Source organism: Cervus elaphus, chromosome 5, assembly GCF_910594005.1.
Source record: "Cervus elaphus chromosome 5, mCerEla1.1, whole genome shotgun sequence".
NCBI lineage: Eukaryota > Metazoa > Chordata > Mammalia > Artiodactyla > Cervidae > Cervus > Cervus elaphus.
The window spans coordinates 9,034,350-9,060,950 of record NC_057819.1 but is presented as its reverse complement, the minus strand read 5'-3'; the positions used below and the strand labels follow the sequence as shown (position 1 = coordinate 9,060,950).

Below are 26,601 nucleotides of genomic sequence, written 5' to 3'. Positions count from 1 at the left end.
TGAATCCGTGTTTACCTGGGACCCCGACTCGGCCTCCTGGCTTCTCCGCACCGCCCTCCCCGACCCCCGCCCCCCCAACACAAACACCCATTGCGGGAGAGAGAGGGGGCTGCAACAGATCTCCACACCCACCCATCTGCTTTCCCCCTGGGCTGTGACGGACTGCAAGTTTTTAATGCACCCAGCATCCTTTTGCAACTTAATTCTTTGGGCCTAAACCACCCTCCCACTCATTGCTCCTCAACGCATGCTCGCGAGCGTGCAGTTTGGGGGCCACTGCTAACAAAGTTTGAACAGGGGTGTCCCTACAGCCTGCGCCACACCCCACCCGGAGCCCCCGGGGCGTGCAAGGCTCGCTGCTGCTGGGAAACGCCCGCTGCAATCCCCTTGACCCTGCCCTGTAACTGACCCCTTGGGGAAAAGCCCCCCTACGCAGCTACTGCGCATGCTCTGAGCTGGACAGCTCCAGAGAGGGAAATTTAAAAACGGTTCGAGCTGCGACGGCGGCCAAATTGCGGAACGCGAGGGGCGAGCGCGAGGGAGCCCCCCCCTCGGAAACCCCGGCCAGCCCCAGGAGCGCCTGCGGCGGCGGCCCAGCCAGGATCGGCTCCAGGTACCGCCTTGCACGGTCGGCTTTGCTTCCCTCTTCCCGGGCAGTGCCCGGCATTGCATTTCCTGGGAGGGGGTAGACTCGGGGCAGGGGCTGCAGGGGGGCTGCCTCTCTCTGCTCCCCTTTCCTCCTTTCCAAGAATCCTTGATGACTTTGGGGGCGGATCTGAGAGTCTAGTGGGTTTCTGTGTTCGTTTCAGGCTCAGAGTTTGGGAAACTTAAGGGAGATTTCTTTTAAAGGCTCTGTTTGTGTGTAGCGGGGGTGGGGGGCTGAGGGTGGAGTCGTGGTGGTAGTGGTGGGGGGTTGGATTGGTTTTCCAGCAAGGGCATGTGACATTCTGAAGCCATTTCCAGGGTGGGAGCCCTGCGGAGATTATTCCCTTTGCAAGTGGGAATTTGGCTCCCCCAGAGAAACGTCCATGACTCATCAGGCTGTCCTTTTTAATTTTTTCCAAAGTGGTCATAACTGAGCTGTGGCTGACAATACTAGGCTTGGAAGAGAATCAGGTTTTTCTGATTCCTATTTTGCAAGTACACGTTTTCCAGAACTTGACATTTGGCTTCTAGAGACTTCCTTTGCCCTTCCCCCATTAATTTGAAAGAGCCTGGAATTTCATTCCATTCTCTTCATTTGCTTCTAAAACCCTGTGGAATTGCTCTGGAACAGTGACTTGTGACTCCCAGGAATCCTCTAGTACTTTTCAAGTGTTCTGTTGGTTGAGCTCTAGCCTTCTGAATTGTGGGAAAACTATGAGTTTTCCGTCCTGTCCACATCGTTGCTGATGGAAGTTTTGTTTTCTGCTTGTCTTTTCCCTAAGGAGATGATAGAAAGTGACATCTCATCCATGATGTCAGGAATTATTCGAAACTCAGGGCAAAATCACCACCCCTCTCCACAGGAATACAGGTGAGGGCTTCGGCAATAACAAATGACATCTTTTTGAATTGTTTGTTTATGCACTGGCGATGGTTTCTGAAACTGCCCAAGAACTATGGTTACATTCAGTTCTGTGATTCTGCAGGTGAACTAGATCTTGGTCTCAAAGGTGGTGTCTCTCTGAGGGTGTGTGACTTGCGGCTTGGGGGCAGTGGGACCATGGAAAGCCTGCAGTCTTTAGTCCCCTCCTGGGTGAGAGAGAGGCTGGGCATCTGGTTGGGTGTTGAGATGACAATAGAAGTTATGGCTTTTCCTCCAGTGGGCTTAACAGGCCTCCAGGAAATGTCACCCAAGAAAGGAGAAAGGGCTTGTTCAAGGTCATCAGCGAAGGGAGGGAGGGGGAGAAAAAGAAGGAATCCTCAGCCTCTCTCCCCCGTGAGCCGCTGAAGGCCCGTCCGGTTCCCAGTGCCCCGCCCCCAAGACAAGCGCCCTGTGTCCCGGGGTGGAGGAGGTGCGGCCCAGATGAGAGAGTGGGGACAGGACAGGGGCTGGCCTGAGAAGAGCAGGCTGTCACCTCAGATCAGCCCTGTTTACCCAGGGGCTGTCTGGCCTCCCGGGGCCGCTGCAACTCACCAGCGGTGCCTTTGGGGAAGACCACAGACCCCAATTAGAGGGCGACTGCTTCCAGAAGGCTGTGGGTCTGGAGACTGCCTTCAGAGACCTGAATGAGGCCATGCATTCAAACAAGGGTTTGCTGAGAGGCTGCTGTGGGTGGGGCTGGAGGCCTAGATGTGTGCCAGGCACACAGCAGTTTATGGGCACCTACTGTATGCCCAGCTTGAGGAGCTGCTCTGATGAGCCCCCATAGTACAGGTGGTAAAACCGAGGCTCAGAAAAGTGGAATGCTTTCCCCAAGATCCGACAACCAAAGAAGACCTCTGGGCTTCCTGTGCTGAAAGGGTTTAAACCCTGGCAGGTAGACTGGGGGCAATACTAGAGTCAGGAGCTTGGCTCTGGGGTCAGAATCCCAGCTTCTCTGGTTGTGTGGACCTCTCTGAGCCTCAGGTTCCCCCTCCATGAAATGGGCACAGAAACGGTACCCACTGCATAGAGTTGTTAGATAAAATGACAATTTCGTCTCTGCCACTTGCCTGCTATATGATCTTGGGGAAATCCTGAAGGGTTCAGCCTTTCCTTTTCATAGGGATTCAGGGATGTTTTCTTATGTTAAACAGCATAAACAGAAGGCAGAATAACAACAACAATAATAATGGCTGACGGTTTCTTAACGCTTTAGTACCTGCCTGCCTGCCCTGTGCCACCTCTGAAACCACTGTTGGGCCCATTTGGCAGATGAGAAAACTGAGGCTTAGCCAGATTAAACCAACAAGACGATTAAACCAACAAGACTTAACAAAATGATGCAGCTACTTACGGGGACCGTGGGGACTCAAACCCTCACTCAGAGGGAACCACGGCCGCCACTCCCATGCCCCACTGGAGGGGAGCACGGGGGGTTGGAACAGAGCAAGTCGCTCCACCACCTCATGGCTGTGTGACCCTGGGCAAGTCACTGCCCGCTCTGTGCCTCAGTTTCTTCACCTGTGATGCTGAGCTGTGAGAGCCCAATTCGCAGGTCCTTGGGAGGAGCCTGTGCATCCACCTCGGAAAGGTGTTCAGCCAGGCCCGCGGACGGTGCTTTCTCATGGAGGGGAGCTTTTGTGATTACACTGCGACTCCCCCTAGCCCACTCCCATTTCTCCGACCACTCCCATTTTTCTCCCGGGATAATAGCCCAGGAGAAGTTTATGGGCTTCCCAATCCCCCTCCCGCCTCTCCAGGGAGTGACTCTGAGCCTGGTTCCAGCCCCCTTGCAGCCCCCCACCCAGCCGCCAGCCCTTCCATCCCCAGGGGCGGAGTTTGGCCGTTAACTCTCAATGGCTGTGCGTGGGCGGGTGGGGGCTGGGGGCGCAGCAGCTGCCGTGTCCCCCAGGGAGCTGTCCGGAGTCAGGCTGGGCCTAGACAGCAAATTGGCAAACAGCATCCCAGTCCGCCTGGGGCCAAGGGATGCAGGCAGCCGGACCGCCGGAGCAACGGCTAACAGCTCCTGCTCAGCCTGGCTTAGCTGGTCTCCCCCTTGGCTCAACACTCTTGGAAATCCACTCTCTTCGGGGTAGCAGGAGACCCGGAGAGGTATTAAGCACTTCCTGTGTGCTAACTCCTTATTCTAGAGATCAGATCCAACAACTTCCTTTTACAGATTGGAAAACAGGCCCAGAGAAGCCAGAGGAGGCAGGGTGCTGACCCTTGGAACTTCAGGTTCTCCCGGGACCATGCCGCTCAGTGGGTATCATCACAGAGCCTTATACAGGATGTTGACTCCCCAGACCCTCAGTCCCTCCCCTAAGAAAGGAGGTGACTTTGGACAAAAGTCTTGCCCTCTCTGCACAGTGGTTTTCTCATTGGCGAATCAGTTGTCAGGCACACGGGAGATATTTTATAAATATGTCTTAGGTGGAGAGATGAATGAATAAGTATCACACGAAAAATAGCACATCCAGAGAAACTCAGGGAAGTTGCATGCTCAAGTGATAACAAAATTCTGTCCTGTGGACCAGGGCGAGCAGACACCACCTGCCTTTCCTCTTAAGCCTCCCACTGCATGGAGTGTGGGGGATGGTTTACCCTCATTCCAGAATGGCTCTACTCATCGGTTGTAACCTCCTTGGGTGGGGGGTACTCCAACCAGCAGTGACCATCCAAGCATCTTTACAAACTTTCACCCTTCTGGGTGTTCGGGGGAGGCCAGGGGCTCATCAGGCTACCTGAGGGCAAGGGAAGAGAGGTAACCTTCCTGGGGTGCAGTCCCCCTTCCAGGTCTTGTGTTTCCACCCCCAGAAATATGCATCCAGCACTCACACGCGCACCAAGTCCCAAGCCAAGTTGTAGAAAAGAAAGAGTCTCTTTTCCAAATTCCTAATCAAATCACTGCATGTTATGCTCCCTCTTGGCCCAGTGGGGAATTTCTGAGCTTGCTACAATGGCATTTGATTTTCTTTTTCTTGTAAACGGTTACAGAAGATCTTACAAAAGATGTGTTCGCTAGATAAACAGCTCCATGAAATGCTAATCCCTTTTGTGTAAAGGTTGGATCGGAAACAAGAACAGTTAGTAATGATGTAACAATCTCTTACTAACCACATCTCCAGAAGGCAGGTAAAACCTCCTGGTTACAATCATAGTGGAAAGACGGACGGACAGACAGACGTGCCTCTGCCCCACTCCCCACAGAGACAATATTTTCTGGGCAAACCCCTCCTAGTAACAATGAAAGGCCAGAGGAGAAAACAGAGCAATGTGGTTTGAGTAGCTGCCTCGTGCCCTTTCTTAGACGTTATCTGATCTTATCCTCACAGTTATCCTCTGTGGTGGGAATTCTGATTCCATTTTACAGGTGGGAAAACTGAGACACAGAGACCTGAAGTGACTTGTCTAAGGTCACACAGCTACAAAGGGATTGAGATGGAATTCAAACCTCAAACATCTGTTCCTTCCACTGCACAATTGCTGTATCAACTCTAAGAATCCCCAAGATAGGAAATAAAGGATTAAATGTGGGCTCTGCATTGAGAGAGAGCTGGTGGGATGGCATCACCGACTCAATGAACATGAGTCTGAGCACGCTCCTGGAGCTGGTGATGGACAGGGAGACCTGGCATGCTGCAGTCCATGGGATCGCAAAGAGTCAGACATGACTAAGGGACTGAACTGAACTGAACTGAACTGAACTGGACTGGACTGAGAAGGCAGGGGTAGATAAGAGGGTTAAAATAAACCAGTGAGCTCAGGAATTTATGCCAGGGTAGATGCTAGCAACTGTATTCATTCCAGGGGATGGAAGGACTAGGAGATAGTGGGCTGGTCTGGGAGGGCTTCCTGGGGGAGGTGGTGTCTAAGCTGGGATAGAAATTGAGGAATGTCAGATGTGTTGGAGCTGAACTGGGTTGAACTTGGGGGTGATCCCTCTTCCTTTTGCTACTCCAGCAAGTATAGAATAAATGCCCACAGGGTGCCAGGTCATTTGCTGACCACAGCAGAGGGCCTCTTTGTCCTTGCCCTCCTAGAGTGGAAAGACTGGAAACATGTATAAGTGAATATCTCGTGGCAAAATGCTAAATATTCCTCAGACACAACACTGCAAGGACCACCAGGGATGGGGGTGATGAGGGAGGAGGGCCCCTCTCAAAGGAGGGGACTATTAGGCTGTGGCCAGAAGCACAAGAAAGCGCTAGCTGTGAATGAGTGCATGGAACAGCATTCCCAGGAGAGGGAACAGCATGTGCAAAGAGAACATGGAATGTTTGGGGAACCTGAAAGATGAGCAGGTTTGCTAGAGCAAAGGGGTGAGGGGAGGAGATGGCCAAGGGTCAGATCATGGCAAGGAGCTTGACTCTTACTACGCTAATGGATTTTAAGGACAGTGACAGGTTCTGATGTCCCTTTTAAAAGGCTGCTCTGAATGCTGGGTATGAAATCCATCCCTTCCACACACATGCACCTAGCCCTTAAGCCAAACACTGCACTGTGCCCTGCAGTAATCTACCTACCCTGAACCAGGAAGCAAGCCAGGCCCTTCCATCACCTCTGTTCTGTGCATGAGAAAACTGAGGATCAAAGGCAGTGAGTCACCTGCACAGGGACCCCCCCATTAGGAGTGGGGCCAGGACTAGGATCCAGGTCTCCTGGGGCTCACCCACCCCAGGCCCCACTCTCCTGGCTCATCTTCCGTCCCTCCAAAGGATCAATGAACATAGCTAATTGATGAAGGATACTGTTCATTAATGTTTTCAGCATGGCCCCCTGGCCAGTGCAGAACAGTAGCCGTGGACTCCAGGGGTATCTCTCTTTGCCCAGGGCTACCACAGGGCCCCCTGACCAGTGGCCCCAGCACCATGGAGGCACCTTGCAGCCTGACTCTTCTGAAAATAACATGAATAGGGTTTGCCCTTCTTGCTTACAACTTGATATAGCTCAGCCAGGCTGGCAAAGTGTCCAAGTGAAGAGGCTCCAGGGTGTGTGGTTTAAATCCCAGCTCCTTTGCTGACATGCTGTGTGGCTGAGAGGTATCTCCTCCTCTCTCCGGGCCTCAGTCATCCCATCTGCAGAATGGGTATTGTAAGCAGCCATTCCACAGGCTGGCAGGAGATGAGGGAGTTATAGACCTGAGTGGACTGGCAGGAAGCTGGGCATGCCAGGGGGCAGACCTCTCCTCCTTTGCATCCCTAGGTCAATTAGAAAGTTCTTTCCTTGGACAGAGGGAGTTTTGTATCTGCCTGCCAGGGCCTGGCAAGTAGGAGTTCAGGAGGTATTTGTGGAATGAATCAGATGCTTCCTGAGTGCCAAATACTCTGCGGTGTCCCTCCCCATGGAGTCTGCTTCACGCTGAGTCCATACCCTGCTATGGAGGTGTATGTCAATCTGAACTGCTAGCACGCCATGCATATTGATGTGTGCTCTGCGGTGTTGCACCTGAACTACATTTAGTCATTACAAACCCCTATGAGATGGGTACAGGTGTTAGCACCCCCATTTTACAGATGAGCAAACTGAGGCTCAGAGAGGCAGATGACTGCAGACGAATCTCACAGCTATTAAGTGACTGGGTGGGGTTCAAAGCCAAGCCTGGTGGACCCCAGGGCCTCCACTCACAACCAACTACACAGAAATGCTACAAAAAGAGAAACACAGGAGCCCTGGGCCCAGGTTTTCTAGGTGCAGTGAGCTCAGAAGTTAGCCTTGCAAAGGGCCCAACCCTTCTGAGAAGCCCAGAGGCTTCAGAGCAAAAACGCATGATAGCACACATGGAACACATGTGAAGTGATGGGCGCAGAGAAAGCACTTGAAAAACGTCAGCCCTGCTATTGCACTGGGGCTTCCTCGGTGGCTCAGCAGTAAAGAATCCACCTGCAACATAGGAGACGCGGGTTCAATCCCTGGGTTGGGAAGATCACCTGGAGAAGGAAATGGCAACCCACTCCGGTATTCTTGCTGGGAAAATCCCATGGACAGAGGAGCCTGGCGGTCACAGTCCATGGGGTCTCAAAGAGTCAGACACGACGGAGCAACTGAACATGCACACATGCACTATTGCACTGACAATAGGTTATTCTGATGCTGATTTTCCCGGGTACCACCTGGCTCCTAACTGGGGTCTGCCCCCTCTCAGACACTCCAGGCTGTAACCCCCTTGTAATGGATCAGTACCCTTTGGCATTCCACTTGCTGGCAGAGCTGGCCTGCCCACCTCTACAGTCCTCCGGGCCCTGCAAGCTGTGTGTCCCAGTGGCTGCCCCACAGAGATGAGAGAGGCTCAACTCCAACATTCCAAATGGGGAAACTGAGGCCCCAGGAGGGACAGGCAGGAGGTGCGGGGGCAAGTACCTGGGGCCACTGGCAGGAGGCGGCTGAGGCCAGCTCACCGGGCGTGGCCTCACCTTTCCTGTCTCTGAAAGGGAGTGATGGTACCCGCTGGAGTGCATGTGTGTATTTTAATAAGAATAAAATGAGTGGGGCTGAGCTTTGAGAAGAAAGACTGCCCCCTGCATGGGTGGAAAGCTGTGAGGGAACACTTTTATTCAAAAGGGGACTCTGGACTGCTACCTAGGTTGTCTTCTTTGTGACCCCAAAGCTTTCCATTCGCTAATGAGGATCCCCTGCTGGCAACAAATTTCCCCCACTGGGTCTGAGAAGGATGCAGTGCTAGGGGTCCCCTTTGGAGCCCCTGAGCTAATAGTTTAACCTGCTTTTTCGGCAGAAAGCTAGATGCTTCATCTGATCTGATGCTTGGATGAACTCTCGGTGTATTCTCGAGAGCCCGCTTAGGGTCGGTGCTATTATTATTCTTCCCACTTTACACATAGGGAAACTGAGTCCCGGGGCTGGTGACAGTCATACAGTCAGCAAGCGTTCAGGCCGGCCTGTCTTGGGGTTCACACCTTCTAACCTTGGGGTGCTACTCCACCTTCTTAGAGTCCTAGGGCAAGTGGGACCCTGAGGGAACTATATATGTTTATATATATATATAAAGCCAGTAATGCTTTATAGATGGGGAAACTGGATGTGTGGGAATTACCTGAGCACAGGTGCGTGGGTTAACTGCTGTCATCCCCCAAAAAGTAAAAGTGATTGTCACTCAGTCATGTCCAACTGGAATTCTCCAGGCTTTTCCCTTCTCTGGGGGATCTTCCCAGCCCAGGGATCGAACCCAGGTCTCCTACACTGCAGGCAGATTCTTTACTAGCTGAGCCACAAGGGAAGCCCAAGAATACTGGAGTGGGTGGCCTATTCCTTCTCCAGCGGATCTTCCTGACCCAGGAGTCGAACCAGGGATCTCCTGCATTGCAGGCAGATTCTTTACCAACTGAACTATCAGGGAAGCCACATCCCCTGAAAGCCTGGCTCAATGGCAGCCCTCTGGTGGGGACGCAGGAATGATGGGTGGGTGAGTGTGTGGGAGGGAGACAAGTCTGTAGGAGATGGGGGCGGGGGTGCAGTGCCCTGGAGGCTGGGTCAGAGAGAGAAGGGACTGCAGGAAGATGGTAGAGGTTTACCAAGAGCCTCTCGTGGGCTCTTTGTCTCTGTCAGTATCACCCCACTCTGCAGGGGAGGGAACTGAGGCCCAGAAGGTGTGGAAGCATGTCCGATGTCACCAGACGGGAACAGTGGGGCCAGGACTTCATCACAGGGCCCCTCAGACCCAGGGACAGACAGCACGCCGAGAAGACAGAGACGCTGGGGAGGAGAGGGAGAGAGCTGGAGCAGAGGGGCAGGGGCGAGACAGGACGGGGTGGGGAGTGGAGGGGGCAGAGGAAGGAGCTGGGTCTCTGCAGGTTCATGCTCCTTGTGGCCTTCGCTGGAGGTGACCCCAGGTGGGCAGGCATCAGTGACATGGTGACAGGGAGAACGCTCTCCTCCTCACCCAAAGACACAGAGAGACCCCAGGGTGATGGGACTGGGTTTGCCTCTTCCTTTGCATTGCGAACGTCCATCATTTTCCAGCAGACGAGAAACCCATTCAAGAGACTGGCACAGGCTCACACACACACTCACTTGTGGCAATAATCCCAAATCCTTGCAGATGGCAGGACAGTTCACAAGCCACCTCACCTCTACGCTGACATGCCAGTCCTGGGCGCGGTATAAGACACTGCAGCTCTGTTTATCATTTGTGCCCATTTTACAGGTGGGAAAACTGAGGCTGGGGAATTCAGTGCCTTTCCGAGGGCCTGTGGCTCAGAAGTCATAGTGGTTCCTGAACCACAAAGTCTTTCTCTTGTCACAACTGCCACGGATCCCATGGTTGAGGCCACTTAACATGAAGTTCTCTAGGACTAAGCAGGAAGTAGGCCCCTGGGGGCACCTCGAATGAGGAAACTCAAGGCACGGGTAAGGGGGAGGTTTTGGGGGCCTTCACATGGCTCTGTGGAGAGGGGCTGTGTGCGTCTGCAGGGGCACAGGAGGGTGGGAGAGACGGAAACAGGGATGGTCAGGGCCCCAGGCCAGGCAGTGGGGATGGGGCACTCCCACTGAGGCCCCAGAACATCACCTCTGGGTTCCTGTGACCCACGGTGAAGAGGTGCCTGGAGCCAGGCGAGTCACGGGGCAGCAGGACGTGAGCCAGGCTTCAGGGCCGGCAGGCTCCAGCACAGCTCCGGGCATCCACAGCCATCTCAAGAGACTGGCAGGGCCGCGTGCCAGGCACACGGAGGCTGGCATTCTGGCCTGGTTGGGAGGGAGGACCGGACAACCTCTGGGATGCCGGAGATGGCAGGGGGAGCAGGGTCTGGCTGTCCACCCCCAGAATGAGCAGTAAGCCTCCAAGGAGGGAGGGCGGGGGTCAGACCTGTGCAGAAAGTTGAACACACACTGTCTCACTTGATGCCCTCAACAGCCCAGGGAGAAGCGGTCTGTTCCTCTCCCATTTTCCAGATGAGAAAATGGAGGCTCAGGGACCTCAAGTGACTTGTTCAAGGTCGCACAGACAGGGGGTCATAAGGACTCGAACCCAGATCTGTCCAATCAAAGCCTGAGCTGTGTGAAGCCCCTGCCACACCCCCTCAGGGCTGTCCCCCACCCCCCGCCCCCTAGAGCTCAGGGAGGCACTAATGCACAGCTTCCAGGGCCCCACAGCCCCAGTGTGAGACTCCAGGGACTGGGCTGGGCCTTAGACTCTGCAGTGGAACCAGCTCCTGGGTGACGCTGGTCCACACGGCCCCTGCTGAGAGCCCCGGACTCTGGGTGGGGGCGTCTCTCCCAGAGGACGGGGCTTCTCTGCCTGTGGTGCCGCAGGAACAGCCCAAGATGCAGCAGACAGACCCAGATTCAAGTCCTGGCTGCGATTTTGCTTTCACTGGTCTGGCCTCAGTTTTCCCATCTGTAAAGTGGGGCTACCTGTCCCCTGTCCCTGTCCCGAGGCTGTTGCAAGGGCTCAAGGAGGCAGAGGACGGCTAAACTGCTGGATGTGACCGTCACTGTCACCCAGGTCTCTGGGTCGGTGGCCTGGGGTCAGCCTGTTTGACTGGCCGAGCAGGCATTGAAGTAGCTCCACTGTGTGCTGAGACCTGGGCTAATGGCTGGGGCCAGTCCTCAGTGAGCCGAAGGATCTGGGCAAAGAGATGGCAGGGCAGGACTTACCCACCCAGGCTGCAGAGGGGGTCTCAGCTTGGGGTCTGGGTTGCAAAGACTTCCTGGAGGGGAAGGTGCTCCTGGGCTGGAAGGGGCCCACACAGCGAGCCCGGAGTCCCTGCCCTGCTCCTTTCCTGGAGGATGACGTTGGAGCCAACTGCCTCCTTCCTCTTGGTCTCAGTCTCCGTGTGGGTAAAATGAGGAGAGGGAATTTGCTGTGAAGAAGCCAGAAGATAGCATTTGAAGTGAGTCTCCAGAGGTGGCACAGTTGGGTGGGGTAGAGAGAGCCAAAAGGGCTTTCCTGTCCCAGAGGTGGGACTGCGCTCCGCTGTGGGGGCAGGGCGGCGCCAGGGGCAGGACCGACTCCAGGCCACTGCGGGGCTGGGGGGCGGGGGTGCGCGCACCGCAGTGAGGGCCAGGGAAGCCTGACGGGGCTCTCAAGCAGCAGGAAAAGAAGGAAAGATTGCTCAGAAGAGCACCATTAACTCAGCCTCTACCACCTGGACAGCTGTGATTCTCTGGGGGAAATAAGCTCAGAGCAGCTGCAAGCTCGGGGCCTCAGCTTCTCCACCTGTAAAATGGGCCTGTCAAAGCACACACGCAGCACTCAGTAAATGGAAGCCGCTAGTGGTAGCAGCAACAGGGGCAGGCCTGGGTGACCCCAGAGCCCAAAGCTTTGATGTACTTTCAGTCTCCTGTGGTGGATTAGTCACTAAGTCGTGTCTGACTCTTGCGACCCCATGGACTGTAGCCCGCCAGGCTCCTCTGTCCATGGGATTCTCCAGGCAAGAATACTGGAGTGTAACTGGAGAATAACCCAGTATTTCCTTCTCCAGAGGATCTTCCCGACCTAGGAATCGAACCTGGGTCTCCTGCATTGCAGGCAGATTGAGGGAAGTCCAGAGGACCTGGCTAATGTTATCATTAATGTTGATATTAATGACAGCAAAGTCAGACATGGTTCCAAGTCTTTTCATGCAACAGTACATTTAATCCTGACCATACTTTGTGTGATAGGAACTATTGTTGTCGCTAAGTCATGTCTGGCTCTTTGAGACCCCATGGACTGTAGTCTGCCAGGCTCCTCTGTCCATGGGATTCTTCAGGCAAGAATACTGGAGTGGGTTGCCATTTCCTTCTCCAGGGGATCTTCCCGACCCAGGGAGCGAACCCTCATCTCCTCTACTGGCAGGTGGATTCTTTACCACTGAGCCACCAGGGAAGTCTGATAGGAACTATTATTTAGCCCAACTTGGTAGATCAAAAAAACTGGGGCTCAGAGAGGTTAAGTCAGAGGCCCAAGGGCACACAGGTAAATGAAGTCCAGGATTAGAACCCAGAGTCCAAGCTCTTAAATAACATATCACCTAACAGATTTAACTGCCTCCAGAGATCCTGCCCCTCAGTGATGCCCAGGACCCTGGTGTGTCTACAAGCCCCATGCCACCATTCAGGGGGCTCTGGTGGGGCCCCCACCTTGAGAAACCTGCACCAGAGCTTCACCTCCAATCCTCTTTGGAGCAGGAGGAGGCAAGGACGATGCCAGGAAGAGCCGTAAGGGCACTGGGGAGCCACAGCAGGTTACTGAGCAGGGGTGGGGCTCCCACCACCAGAGGCTGGAAGGTTGGCCAGCCACGGGGTGAGGAGGGGACTTGGGTGAGCGGCACATCAAGCCCTCAGCCTCACCCCATGGTCTCCACGGGCCCGAGGGGACAGATGGCATCGTCCAGGCCTGGCCCGTGGCTGTCACTCATCCAGATGAGTTATGAGCGGGTCGAATGGGCAGCAGCCAGTGGGGTGGGGGGGGCTGTAAAAACAATTGCAGGGAGACCCCAGGACAATGGGAGCCACGTGCCATGGGGGCAACAGTCGTTTGTCACACAATGGACCTCCAGGGGACAGCAGCCGGGCCAACTGCTGCCACCGACACGGGCTGGCCGAGTTTTCAAATCGTTTCCAGGCTGTGTTTTCCTATGAGGCAGCCAATCGCCAGGGCGGCTGGGCAGTCACCTGATGCTAGCTTGGTGGGCTGAGGGCCCAGGCCCCGCGACAACCGAGCAGCCGGTGCCATGGCAACGCTAATTGTGGCCCTAAAACACAAGAAGTGAGAGAGATGGAGAGAGAGAGCCGCTTGAGGGGGGCCATGCAGATGGCAGGAGGGGGTGGAGGCTGATGCCCGAGCTGGGCCCACGGTCCCGTGCAAGAGAAAACCCCAGGCTGCACCCCTCTCTCTCTCTGGGGTCCCAGGACACCTATTTTTGAAACTTGGAGCTTAAAATTTGGACGGTGGGCCTCGGGTCAACAGACCAGAAAGTGCCTGGCGTGTGGTGGGGCTGGCGTGGGCTCTTGGCCGGTTTGCAGACACAGTACATTATAACACAGACAGGATGGTGCTGTAGGGTCCAGGGCCCTGGAGGGGTGAGCACTTGAAGGACACTGGGGAGCTATGGTTACTCCAAATTGGGGGTACTTGGCTGCTATCCTTGATGGGTACTCTTTCTTTGCATAGAAAAAAATGTTTTTGCTCTGGTGTTGGGTGAGTTGTGGGGGGCATGTACCCTAACTGAAAGCTCCAGGGGCTGCTTGGGGTCATGGTGAGGAGTTCAGGCTGGGGTTCCAGCCCTACCACTTCCTGTTCCGGATTGGCCTTGGGTGAGTGACTCAGGGCTAGGAGCCTCAGTTTGCCCATCTATGAGATGGGAATAATAACACCTGCTTCATCAGGTGACTGGGGGTGTTCCCTGGGTTAATACCTCGGAAGGACTTGATACAGTGCCTGGCACATAGTAAGTGCTTAACAAACACTAATGTTTATCATTTTGGGGGTCGGGCCTGAGTAAGATGTGTCTAGTGAATAAATGAAGGGAAGGTTTGAGGATGTGCAATCTGGCTGCTGAAGGGGGCTCCCTAGGGATGGGCGGATTGGAGGATGAAGTGGCCTGGGGGAGGTGAGAAGCTTTTGGGGTGATTGCAGAGGTGGAGGAGCCCCAGGAGCTGGCCTGAGCTCCCCGCCCCTCTCTGCAGGCTCCTGGCCACCACCTGTGATGATGACCTTCCCGGGGACCTGCAGTCTCTGTCGTGGCTCACGGCCGTGGATGTGCCAAGGCTGCAGCAGATGGCGAGTGGCCGTGTGGACCTGGGCGGCCCCAGTGTACCACACGCGCACCCAGGTAGGCACAGGGTGAGGCGGGGTGGTGGCAGGGTGGGGCGGGATGGGGAGACAGGGAAGGGCAACGGCCAGTGCTTCTGTGAACCACAGGGTAACTGTGGCCAGGTCAGGCTCGCTTGCTGTCTCTCCAGGCCTCAGTTTCTGCCTCTGTAAAATGGGACTCATTCTCCCTTCCCCAGAGGGATGTGGTTCGCTCTTTTGCTCATCATGGTGTGCCAGGCCCTGTGTGAGCTCAGGTTTCACAAAGAATAAAGACGGCCCCTCCCCTCACCCTGGGACATCTAGAACACCTAGAGCAGTCAGCAAATGACCATCTCTGGGAGCCAATGCAGCCCAAGGCCTGTTTTTGTACGGCCCTTGTGTTAAGAATGCTTTTACATTTTTCAAAGGTTATAAAGAAACAAGCAAGACAGATCTTGTGGCTGGCAAAAGCCTAAAATATTTGCTGTCTGACCCTTTACAGAAGTTCAGTTCCTTTACTTCTTTAGAAGTACTTTGGGTTAAGGGTGGAAGGGGAGAGATAAATTTGGAGTTTGGGACTAATATATACACACTACTATATATAAAATAGGTAAACAGCAAGGATCTAGTACACAAAATATAGCACACGAAACTATACTCAATCCTAAAGAAGGGCAATGCCAAAAAGAATGTTCAACAAACCGCACGATTGTACTCGTTTTACACGCTAGCAAGGTAATACTCAAAATCCTTCAAGCTGGGCTTCAACAGTACATGAACCAAGAACTTCCAGATGTACAAGTTGGATTTAGAAAAGGCAGAGGAACCAAAGATCAAATTACCAGCATATGTTGGATCATAGAAAAAGCAAGGGAATTCCAGAAAAACATTTTCTGCTTCATTGACTACACTAAAGCCTTTGATGGTGTGGATCACAACAAACTGGGAAATTCTGAAAGAGTTGGAAATATCAGACCACCTTACCTATCTCCTGAGAAACCTGTATGCAGGTGGAAGCAAAAGTTAGAACTGTACATGGAACAATGGACTCATTCAAAATTGGGAAAGGAATACGTCAAGGCTGTATATTGTCACCCTACTTATTTAACTTACATGCAGAGAACATCTGGGTAAATCCTGGGCTGGATGAAGCACATGCTGGAATCAAGATTTCCAGGAGAAATATCAATAACCTCATGTATGAAGATGACACCTCCCTTATGGCAGAAAGTAAAGAGGAGCTAAAGAGTCTCTTGATGAAGGTGAAAGAGGAGAGTGAAAAAGCTGGCTTAAAACTCAACATTCAAAAAACTAAGATCATGGCATCTGGTCCCATCACTTCCTGGCAAATAGATGGAGAAACAATGGAAACAGTGAGAGACTTTATTTTCTTGGGCTCCAAAATCACTGCAGATGGTGACTGCAGCCATGAAATTAAAAGATGTTTGCTTCTTGGAAGAAAAGCTATGACCAACCTAGACAGTGTATTAAAAAGCAGAGACATCACTTTGCCAACAAAAGTCTGTATCGTCAAAGCTATGGTTTTTCCAGTAGTCATGTACAGATGTAAGAGTTGGACCATAAAGAAGGCTGATTGCCGAAGAATTGATGCTTTCGAAGTGTGGTGCTGGAAAAGACTTTTGAGAGTCCCTTGGACTGCAAGGAGATCCAACCAGTCCATCCTAAAGGAAATCAGTCCTGAATATTCATTGGAAGGACTGATGCTAAAGCTGAAGCTCCAATACTTTGGCCACCTGATGGGAAGAGCTGAGTCATTAGAAAAGACCCTGATGCTGGGAAGGATTGAGGGCAGGAGGAGAACGGGATGACAGAAGATGAGATGGTTGGAATGGCATCATCGACGGACATGAATTTGAACAAACTCTAGGAGATAGTGATGGACGGGGAAGCCTGGCATGCTGCAGTCCATGGGGTTGCAAAGTCGGACATGGCTGAGCGACTAAACAACAATAAGGGAAGAGAATCTGGAAAAGATTTTCAGATTATACATAAAAAGTTTATATATATAAAACTAAATCACTTTGCTGTATGCCTGAAACTAACACAGCATTGTAAATTATAGTTCAATTTTTTTTTTGAAGATTTTTTTATGTGAACCATTTTTCAGCCTTTATTGAATTCGTTCCAATATTGCTTCCATTTTATGCTTTGGCTTTTGGGGTTTTGGTGGCCAAAAAGCAAAACCTAAAACGGAAGTAATACTGTGGGATTAGCGCATGGGATCTTAGCTGTCTGACCAGGGATCAAACTCACACCCCATGCATTGGGAGGCAAAGTCTTAACCACTGGATTACCAGGAAAGTCCCAGAAGTTAATATCAGTCTTAAGCCAGAAAAGAACCTTAGAAGAATGTGATTTAATATTAATGTTATTCAAGGTGGTGCTGAATTTACTTCTCCATGGCGTATACTTCAATTTTTTAAAATGGTTACCACAAAAAATTTTCTAAGTACTTTGACTTCTTTAAAGAAAGTATCACAGGGACTTCCCTGGTGGTTCAGTGGCTACAAGACTCTGAGCTCCCAATGCAGGGGGCCTGGGTTCAATCCCTGGTCAGGGAACTAGATCCCATATGCTGCAATTATGAGTTCATAAGCTGCAACTAAAGATCCTGTGTGCCACAATGAAGAAGATCCTGTGTGCTGCAACTCAGACCCAGCATAGCCAAATAAATAAACAAACAAATATTTGTTTAAGGAGTACTGAGCACAGGGCCCAGCACACAGTAGGTACTCAGCAAATGGCAGCCAGTTTGCAGTCATGGCAAGTGGGTTAAATGTTTAGGGACACAGAAAGTGTGTCCTAAGAAGAAAAACAATCACTGCAGTACATTAAAAGGTCCCATAGTTAAAAACGTATCGCCTAGGAGTATTTCTTTCATTGGACAACTTGTTCTTGGCCAAATTTTTTTACGGCTCCAAAATCACTGCAGATGGTGACTGCAGCCATGAAATTAAAAGACACTAACTCCTTGGAAGGAAAGTTATGACCAACCTAGATAGCATATTAAAAAGCAGAGACATTACATTGCCAACAAGGGTCCGTCTAGTCAAGGCTATGGTTTTTCCAGTGGTCATGTATGGATGTGAGAGTTGGACTGTGAAGAAAGCTGAGCACCAAAAAATTGATGCTTTTGAACTATGGTCTTGGAGAAGACTCTTGAGAGTCCCTTGGACTGCAAGGAGATCCAACAAGTCCATCCTAAAGGAGATCAGTCCTGGGTGTTCATTGGAAGGACTGACGCTGAAGCTGAAACTCCAGTACTTTGGCCACCTCATGTGAAGAGTTGACTCATTGGAAAAGACCCTGATGCTGGGAGGGATTGGTGGCAGGAGGAGAAGGGGACGACAGAGGATGAGATGGCTGGATGGCATCACCGACTCGATGGACATGGGTTTGAGTAAACTCCGGGAGTTGGTGATGAACAGGGAGGCCTGGCGTGCTGCGATTCATGGGGTTGCAAAGAGTCGGACATGACTGAGTGACTGAACTGAATTGAAAACATCAGTAGCAGGAGTCAGCACAGTTTTTCTGTAAAGGGCCAGTAAATATTTCAGACCCTTTGAGCCAGATGGTATCTGTTGAAACATTTCAACTTTGTCACTGCTGTGTAAGACCAGCCATACATAATATGTAAATGAATGGCTGTAGCTGTGTTTCAATAAAACTTTATTTACAAAAACATGTCATGGACCAATTTGGTCTGGTGGCCAGCCGTTTCTCGATCCCTGATCTAGAACCCTGAGGGGACAGCTATGTGATCTTGGGCAGATGCCTTTGCTCTGAACTTCTTTCCTCACCTACGATGAAAAGATAACAGAACTGCCTTCATGGGGTGTTGGAGGACTGAATGCAGCAAGTACCTTGCACACAGTAGGCATTCGGTAGATGGGAACTGTGAAGTAAGGAAGCCCCTTCCTTCACTGCATCATGGCACATCTCCTGCGTGCCTGTCACCATGCATGGTGTTTGCAGCACTGAGTTATTTAAAATGTGGTCCCAGCTCTCAGGGCACTAAGGGTCTGGTCAGAGATGGAAGGACAAAGTAGACAGACCAAAGCACAAAGGATGAGCCCAGGTGGCAGCCAGTCTCAGAGGAGAGCTGAAGGCCCCAGGGCAGGATCACCTTGTACATCAGCTTTGCTTGATTGGCAGTGTCTACCTAAAGTCAGGCTGGTGCAGCGAGACTCTGTGATAGATTAGCAATGCCTGTCACAGGTCCAGCACAGGAGAGGCGGGTACATCTGCTTTTCCTGGGCTGATCCTTGGCAGAAGAGAAGGTGGGAACCCGCTCTTTACCACTGTCATCCAGAGATGTGGTTTGCCAAGCACCTACCATGCACCGAGCCCCGGGGTGGGGGACGGCTTCATTCTCCGGAGGTGCCCAAGGGCGGGGCTCTCCCTGTCCACGGCCACCATCCCCCAGCCCAGGCATCTCTGCGCTTCCCTTTCCAGGTGCCTTGGCCAGGGCGGCTGACCTGCATGTGGCAGCCGCCCCAGGCCACCTGCTCCAAGGCCCACCTGGCATAGCCCCCCAAGGCGTGCTGGGCCTGAGTCCCCTGACCAGCCACGGCGCCAGTGTAAGTGCCCCCACGTGGGTCGGGGAGCGAGGGGGGTGTCCCACAGGGCCGGGGTCGCCCTCGACCCTCTGTCTCCTTCTCTCCCGGCCCCAGCAAATGAACCAGTTCGCTGTGGGGGGCCAGCCCTCGCCCAGCCTGCAGAGCCCACCGCAGCTGTACCCTTCCGCCTCGCAACCTCAGTTCCCGCTAGCCCCAGGGGTCCAGCAGGTACTGGGGGCTGGGGGGGGGGGGCCTGGACTCAGAGGCAGACACTCCTGACTTGGGCTGGCTAGGGATTGCTCTGAGCCTCAGTTTACCCACCTGGAACATGGGAAGAACGTTCTTCACCATGTCATGGGGTTGTTCATTTGATTTCCACCCAAAACCCTGTGCTGGGCGGAGACAAGATGGTCTGCCAGGGCTATAAACCCTGCGTCTTTGAGATGGGGGTGCGGCGGGGTGATCGTGAGTGACTGATGCTCTCTCTCACCATCTCTCTCCCTGCCACCCTTCTTCACCCCCCTACCCCCGATGGGAAGTGTGCTCCTGTGGGCCTGTATGGCTCCCCGTTTGGGGCACGGCCTCCCTACCCCCAGCCCCGCATGGCTATGCATTCATCCCAGGAACTGCACCCCAAACACTATCCCAAGCCCATCTATTCCTACAGGTGAGGTCCTGGAGGGCTGGGGTGGTGGGGGACTTGGGGAAGAGACGGGTGAGGGCTGTCTCAAGGGCATCTCAGAGAGCTGGGTGTGGTGGCCTAGGCTTCCCAGGGGGAGGTTTTGGGAGGTGGGGAACCCCCGGGTGGGACCCATTCTTAGGACGGATTGTCATGTGGTCAGTCAGTTCCCAGGGTTGAGAACCCACTCCAGACCCTGAGCCCAGTGCTCCACTCTGTCATTCACAAGCTAGCTGTGTGACCTTGAGGAAGTGGCTTGGCCTCTCTGAGCTTCAGTTCCCTCTGATGTAGAAGGTCATCAAATAAGAGTAATGGGTACTTCACAAGATTTGGGGAAGGCAGTTAAACAGCCCAGTTAATGTCTAAAGGCCCAGTAATGATGAGAAAAGGGTAAAAGGAGGAAACGACAAGGTTTCTCAAATTGTTACCAATAGCTGAGCTCAGGTCAAGGGCAGAGGGTGGGAAAGACATAGAGCCATGGAAAGGTATTTAGAGCTAACATTGTGAGTGTCTAGGGGCTGGTACCAGCGGGGTTAAGCAGGGCCAACTTCCTGGCAGAGGGGACCTTGGGCTGTCAGCTTGAGATGCCTTCACATCTGGCCTGCCCCACATTGTGCCTCCAGCTGTCTGATCGCCATGGCCCTGAAGAACAGCAAGACAGGAAGCCTGCCTGTGAGCGAGATCTATAGCTTCATGAAGGAGCACTTCCCCTACTTCAAGGTGAGGGGCCTCAGCCAGGTTGGGGGTGGCTAGAGGGGCTCTGTCTCTCCCTGGCACTGCTAGAACCTGGGCCAAACTAAGCCACCCTTTTAGTCCCCTAGTCATGTCCAAAGACACCTGCAATGTGCACTCACACAGACATGGGCCAAGAAATCCAGAAAGAGAAGGGAGCATTTGAGCTGGGCCCTTGACGGATGAATAGGAGTTCACCAGGCATCCCAGGGAGCAAAGGCTAGCGGGCCAATCTAGCTATTCAGCTCAGACTCGGTAAAACATAATGATGCAAACACAGAGAAACTGTGTGTAAAATGAAGAGGGTGTGAGGTGCATTACAATGTCTGATTACCTTACAATAAAGTATGAGCACTTAAAAATGATAGGCATTTAATACACTTGACAAATTATCCACATGTTAGCATCATCTCACTTGCTTGTCTCCTGAGTAGGAGAAAAAGAGCAGATCTGGAAGCCTGGGGCCCTCCTGTTTGCCACAGTCCTCACTGCTCTGTCTCGTCTTCCCAATCAAGGTCAAGCACTGGACACTGTCCCCCCTACTCCTCTAGGCCCAAGTCTGAGATTGCCCCTAGGGAGCCGGGTTTAGGGAGCGGTCCCTGCAGAGAGGTCTCCCAGGGGCCCATTTCTGCCCCCAGACAGCTCCTGACGGCTGGAAGAACTCTGTACGGCACAACCTGTCCCTGAACAAGTGCTTTGAGAAGGTGGAGAACAAGATGAGCGGCTCCTCGCGCAAGGGCTGCCTGTGGGCCCTGAACCTGGCCCGCATCGACAAGATGGAGGAGGAGATGCACAAGTGGAAGAGGAAGGACCTGGCTGCCATCCACCGGAGCATGGCCAACCCCGGTGAGGCCCAGGCGCCCCCCCCACACACACACACACGCATGTGCACACACACGCGCTTGCCCCCTGCCCATCCTGCAATGAGGATAGAATCTCACTAACAACCCCAGGGTCTCCCACAGACATGCCACACAAAACAACCATGGGAAAGCAAGGCTTCCTTACCTTTCTTACCATATTGGAACAGACTCCCAAAAGTAATAAAACAGTAACACCCAGTGTGGGCTATGATGTGGAGAAATCGGCACCGTCACATACAATTGATGGGAATGTAAAGTGTGAAACTTTCCCAGGGCAAAGTAATATCACGAAACTTTGCAAATTTGGCCCCCAGTTTGGTTCCTTTATTCTACTTCTGGCAGTTTATGCTGAAGAAATCAAAGATTTGAGCAAAAAGTTTATGAACAAAGTTATCCATCATGAAGTGATTTCTGATAGTAAAAAACCGAAAGCAGTCTAGACTTCCTACAATAGGAGATTAAATAGATATAATATTATACCATGCAAGTATTAGTATTCTAAAAGTATTTCTATCTCTAAAAAGAAATGTTCCCAATATGATAAATGAAGAAGCAGGTTATGAATCAATATACCTAGTGTAGTCACATTCTAAAATACATATGTATCTACACCCATTTGTCAATTAATGTATATCTATATAGATATAAATATATATGTATACACAGAGACTAGAAGAAATATATCAAAATCTTTACTGTGAATGGAGAGACCACTGATAATTTTTATATTCTTCACATTTCTCTATTTTCCAAACTGTCTACCCTGTTCATGAGTTACTTTAGATTTTAAAAAAATCACACCTGCTTTTTTTTTTTTTTTAAGAGATGTGAAGCTGGGGATATACAAGTGACATGTGAATAGATAGAGTGACCTGGGAGGCTAATGCCAGCCAGCCTTCGGAATATTTGGCCTGGCCCTGTGGATAGCATCACACTTGAGGTTTGGGTGTGAAGGGGGATGGGAGTCTAGCTCAGAGATGAACAGTTCAATAAGTTGAGCAGGACCATAGCAGGACCCAGTAGGCCCTTGGCTGTGAGCTCTGGAGTCTGGTTTGATATCCAGGGCTCATCCTGACACCTATTTGGTGTGAGATCTTGGGTGGGCCATTTCACCTTCTAGATTCTAAGAGTCCTCATTTCTAAAACGTGTGCAACCCTAGTGGTCCAGTCTCAGAACTGCTGCAGTCAATAAAACACAAGCCAACAACTAAAAATAATTTTGAGTAGCTTCCATCTTATTTCTATTGAGGAGCATTGAGGGAGGAGGATCCAGTTTTCAGTCCACAGCAATGCTTCATGTCTCTGGCTAGGGCCCCCTGTATGTAATAACTTTTGTCCCGGTCTCGTGAGATTTGTAATCTCTGCCTTACTTCCCTCTTGTAGGCCTGTTATGAGGTTTTAGTGAAGTCCTAGAGTTATAGGATTATTCTCTAAAGCACTGTCCCCAAGAGGGGAGCCAGTGTTATCTGAGACCCGTCTCATTGTTCCAAGTCCCTATGTCATTTGTGATTTCATTCCATTTCCACGACCCCATGTAGAGCGTGTGAGGCCGTCTCATAGATGAAGAGACTGACGTTCCGAGAGTCCAAGAGGCTTGCTAAAATCACACAGCTGATAACACTGGGTTTGAATCCAGGCCTGGGCTGGGGGCCCAGGAGCTATAGGGTGGCTTCTGATGAATGACTTCTCCCACTTGCCTGCAGAGGAGCTGGACAAGCTGATCTCGGACCGGCCGGAAAGCTGCCGACGCCCTGGCAAGCTGGGGGAGCCTGAGGCCCCCGTGCTGACCCACGCCACCACGGTGGCCATGGCCCACGGCTGCCTGGCCGTCTCCCAGCTCCCACCCCAGCCGCTGATGACCCTGTCCTTGCAGTCAGTCCCCCTGCACCACCAGGCTCAGCCCCAGGCACATCTGGCCCCAGACTCTCCGGCCCCGGCCCAGACCCCACCTCTGCACGCCCTGCCGGACCTGAGCCCCAGCCCCCTCCCCCACCCCGCCGTGGGAAGGGCGCCTGTGGACTTCGTCAACATCAGCCCTGACCTGAACACCGAGGTGGATGCCCTGGACCCCAGCATCATGGACTTCGCTCTGCAGGGTGAGGCCGGAGGGAGGGGGTGAGGGGAACGGAAGGGAGGGAGGCGGCCAGAAAGACTGGGGGAAAGGAGAGCCGTCGGCATTTACCCCACAGCTCATTCCTTCAACAAACACCCCCGAGTACCTAATCATAGGGAATCACAGCAGGTGTTTAGTTAGCACCTACAGTATACCAGGCCTTGTGCCAAGCACTTCGGAGGCATCATCCCATCTCAGCGGGCAACAGTCCTGGAGGCCACTGCCATTTCACACTCCCGTTCTGCTGCTGAGAAAACTTAGACCAAGAGAAATGAAGTCCCATTTCTTCATTCGGACTTCATTTGGCCTGAGGCCGCCCGGCTATATGTGGCAGAACTGGTATTTCAACCCAGCCCTCTCTGACCCCACATTTTCAATCAGAAACTGCGTCAACTTGCATGTGCCAGCCTCATGCCAGGTCACGCTCTGACCCACATGGTCACCCTCAGTACACAGGGAATGAATGAATGAACAAGGGAAGTTCAGATTCAATGAGGCCTCGTAAACCACCAATGCACTGGCGCACCTGCTATGAGCCCGCCAAGGGCCGAGAAATCCCCTGCCCTCCAAGGAGTTGCATGTCTAGTGAGGGAGCGGGACAAGTTAGCAGGTGAGTTAGTTAGCAAATTACTAACTAGGTCAGTTATAGCTGTGAAATGGGTATGTTTGAACTGCCCAGCCTCTCCCCCGGATTACAGTGCAGCTAAAAGGAAATCATGCTTTTGTCCCCTGACTTTGACCACGATGGTGCCATTTAATGCAGGCCGAGTGCTTCCCACGCATCCCTAGTTTAAGCCTCGCAGTCCTAGGAGGTGGGTTCTCTGATCAGCTCACTTCCATCCAAGGAGCCCGAGGTTCTGAGATAGTGGTGATGTTCCCAAGGACGTGGGGGTGGGGAGGGGAGGACCGGGGCTGGACGCTGGCTCCTCCCTACTGTCCTGTGATGCCGTGAGTTTAAGCCCCATGCGTGGTCTTTGCTGCATCCCTAGGATGGGATTCGAACTCCTGTCCATTTGACATGAACGCTCTTGTCTTTGGAAGGGAACCTCTGGGAGGAGATCAAGGATGAAGGCTTCAGCCTGGACACACTGGGGGCCTTCGGAGACTCCCCGCTGGGCTGTGAGCTAGGGGCCTCAGGCCTGACCCCCGTCTCTGGTGGCAGCGACCAGTCCTTCCCAGACCTTCAGGTGACCGGTCTCTACGCGGCCTACTCGACCCCTGACAGTGTGGCCACGTCAGCCACCACCTCCTCCTCTCAGTACCTGGGCGCTGCGGGGAACAAGCCGATAGCCCTTCTTTGAGCTGAACGCCTCGCCTGCCCCAGAAGGTGGGCCCTGGAAGGATGCTCATGGGGCCAGGTGCTCCCGGAAGGGCCCCCTTCCCTCCCACGGGCCTCTGAACCGTGGCTGCTGGCTGACCTTGCCTGACCTCCAGGGGAAGTTTCTGGGCCCTCCTCAAGTCAGCAGGACAGGAGAGAGTGGACAAGGCCCCTGTGATGCTCCTCCGAGGCTCGAGATGCGAGGCCTGGCCAAGCTGAGAACAAGGTCTCTCCAGTCTGCCTCCTCACTGGTTCCTGAACGACCTGCAGCCCACTTTGGGACCAGTGCTCCACAGAAACACCCCGGTGGGAAGGCCTTTAATTTATTCTCCTGGGATGAAACACTTGCCTCAGCCTCCAGCAGACAGGCCCCGAGGCCGGGGTGGGCTGGCAGACTGTCCAGCCTTCGTGGACCAGAGCAGGTTGAACGCTGAACCAGGCACCTGCCCCACTGGCCTGCAGGCCCCCTTCCCTCGTAGTCTGTTAGGGTTTCATAGGCAGATTCCTGAGCCACACCACGCACTGTGACCCTACGTACCTTTATTTATATTTATTGGAGCCCATCCACGCCACCTCCTCAAACCCTGCCTGTGGCCCCTGGAATGAGATTCCCTGGCCCCTCACTGCACCCCTCAATTATCCATACATCACATCTCCAACTGACCCTTAAGCCCTCTGCAATCTTGGGCTGCTTTTTTAGAACAAGAAAGCACTTTTGATACAGTGAAACATCCTTTTTAAAATTAGAGATTGGATATTGTCCTCATGCTTAGTCATGATTCAAACCTCTTGAAATGTGCACCTAAGAAGGGAGACTCCTTGTTTGGATTTTGGGGGCTTTTAAGTCAGAATGGGATGGGAGGAATGGGAAGGGGTTTTTTATACTGGAAATGAAGACACCCCTGATGAAAAGAACGTTAATTGTGAACCAGGTAAAGCCTGATCCACGTGGCTAGTGGGGCTGTAGAAGCTGCAATGCAGAGTATTTATTGGCACTTGTTGGCCTGTCTCATTGCCCCATGACCTTCTTTATGTCTTTTTTCCCTCTCTTGTTGCCAGTGACTGACTTTCCAAGTGGCAGTTTCTACAGATAGTTGGCTTAGAGGGGAGCCAGGTGAGTGGCTGGGAAAAAAGTTGGTAACCAGGGATCATCCATCTAAGCTGAGATGAGAAACCATGGCAACTGCTTAAACCACTGTCCTCTCTGGCCCTACCGGATGTTCGGTTCCTCCATCTGGGAGTTCCCAAACCCTAGAGCCAGAATTTTCTGAGTAATCCACAGGTCTGCCAGCCACCTGGCAGGCTTGGTGTTCAGGCCTGTCTTGAAGGACCATCTCTAACTTCTTCCAAATTCTGGAACTTTCTGCCAAGCATCACCATCATTACTCAGAGCCCAGTGCTACCTGTCAGAACAGCACTCCTGCTTTCTGTGACATGACACCCCCTCCCATAAGATGTTTGAGTCATTGTTAATGAAGACTGTGTTTGGGCGACCCCAGGACTGTGTATCGTAGTGTTGGAGACCCATCTTCTGTCAATAAAGGCTGAACGCAGCTCTGTGGCTCAGGGGGGTGGGGGGGAGGGCTGAACAGGGGAGGGAGGGGCAGAGGGCAAGAGCGCCTCCAGCCCCTCACAGTGGAGACCCACTTACAGATGGGAAAACTGAGGCCCAGAGACTAAACACTGGACCCAGGTCCTCTGATGCCAGGTTCCCCTCGTGCCAGACACTGGGAGGACTTGGTCATTATCGGTAAAATTAGTCCGGCCGCCAGTCCCCACCCCACAGTGCCCGGGCTCTGGACAAGCACTCGCCCAGGCAGGGATGTGAACCCTGCCTACTGCTCAGAAGGCGGGGCTCAGAGAGGGTGGGCCGACTCGGGGCCCAGTGAGGAGGCAGGACTGAGCCCACATGTGCCAGGCCCCAGAGCCGGAGCTCAGCGGTGCTCCCCAGAGCTGTCTTCGGTGCCTGCTTGGGGTCAGGGAGGGCAGCGAGGCGGGAGGAGGTACACTCTTTCC

At 52.8% G+C, this 26,601-nt stretch overlaps 1 protein-coding gene across 1 annotated transcript; it reads left to right on the top strand.

Annotated features, from left to right (window-relative positions):
* The first annotated feature begins 545 nt into the window (after positions 1-545).
* FOXN4 (forkhead box N4) lies at positions 546-26,285 on the top strand. Its single transcript, XM_043900827.1, has 10 exons — positions 546-613; positions 1,428-1,516; positions 14,195-14,340; positions 18,777-18,901; positions 18,995-19,108; positions 19,420-19,547; positions 20,183-20,279; positions 20,930-21,137; positions 22,858-23,250; positions 24,309-26,285. The coding sequence occupies exons 2-10, from the start codon at positions 1,431-1,433 to the stop codon at positions 24,566-24,568; spliced, it is 1,557 nt and encodes a 518-aa protein (XP_043756762.1). The 5' UTR covers positions 546-613; positions 1,428-1,430; the 3' UTR covers positions 24,569-26,285.
* Positions 26,286-26,601: the final 316 nt, after the last annotated feature.

Excerpts from the sequence above, each read along its gene's own strand:
- FOXN4 (XM_043900827.1), top strand. The coding sequence starts at position 1,431 with ATGATAGAAAGTGACATCTCATCCATGATGTCAGGAATTATTCGAAAC. Across the intron at positions 21,138-22,857 it reads CCGGAGCATGGCCAACCCCG|AGGAGCTGGACAAGCTGATC; the intron begins GTGAGGCCCAGG and ends ACTTGCCTGCAG. Across the intron at positions 23,251-24,308 it reads CATGGACTTCGCTCTGCAGG|GGAACCTCTGGGAGGAGATC; the intron begins GTGAGGCCGGAG and ends TGTCTTTGGAAG.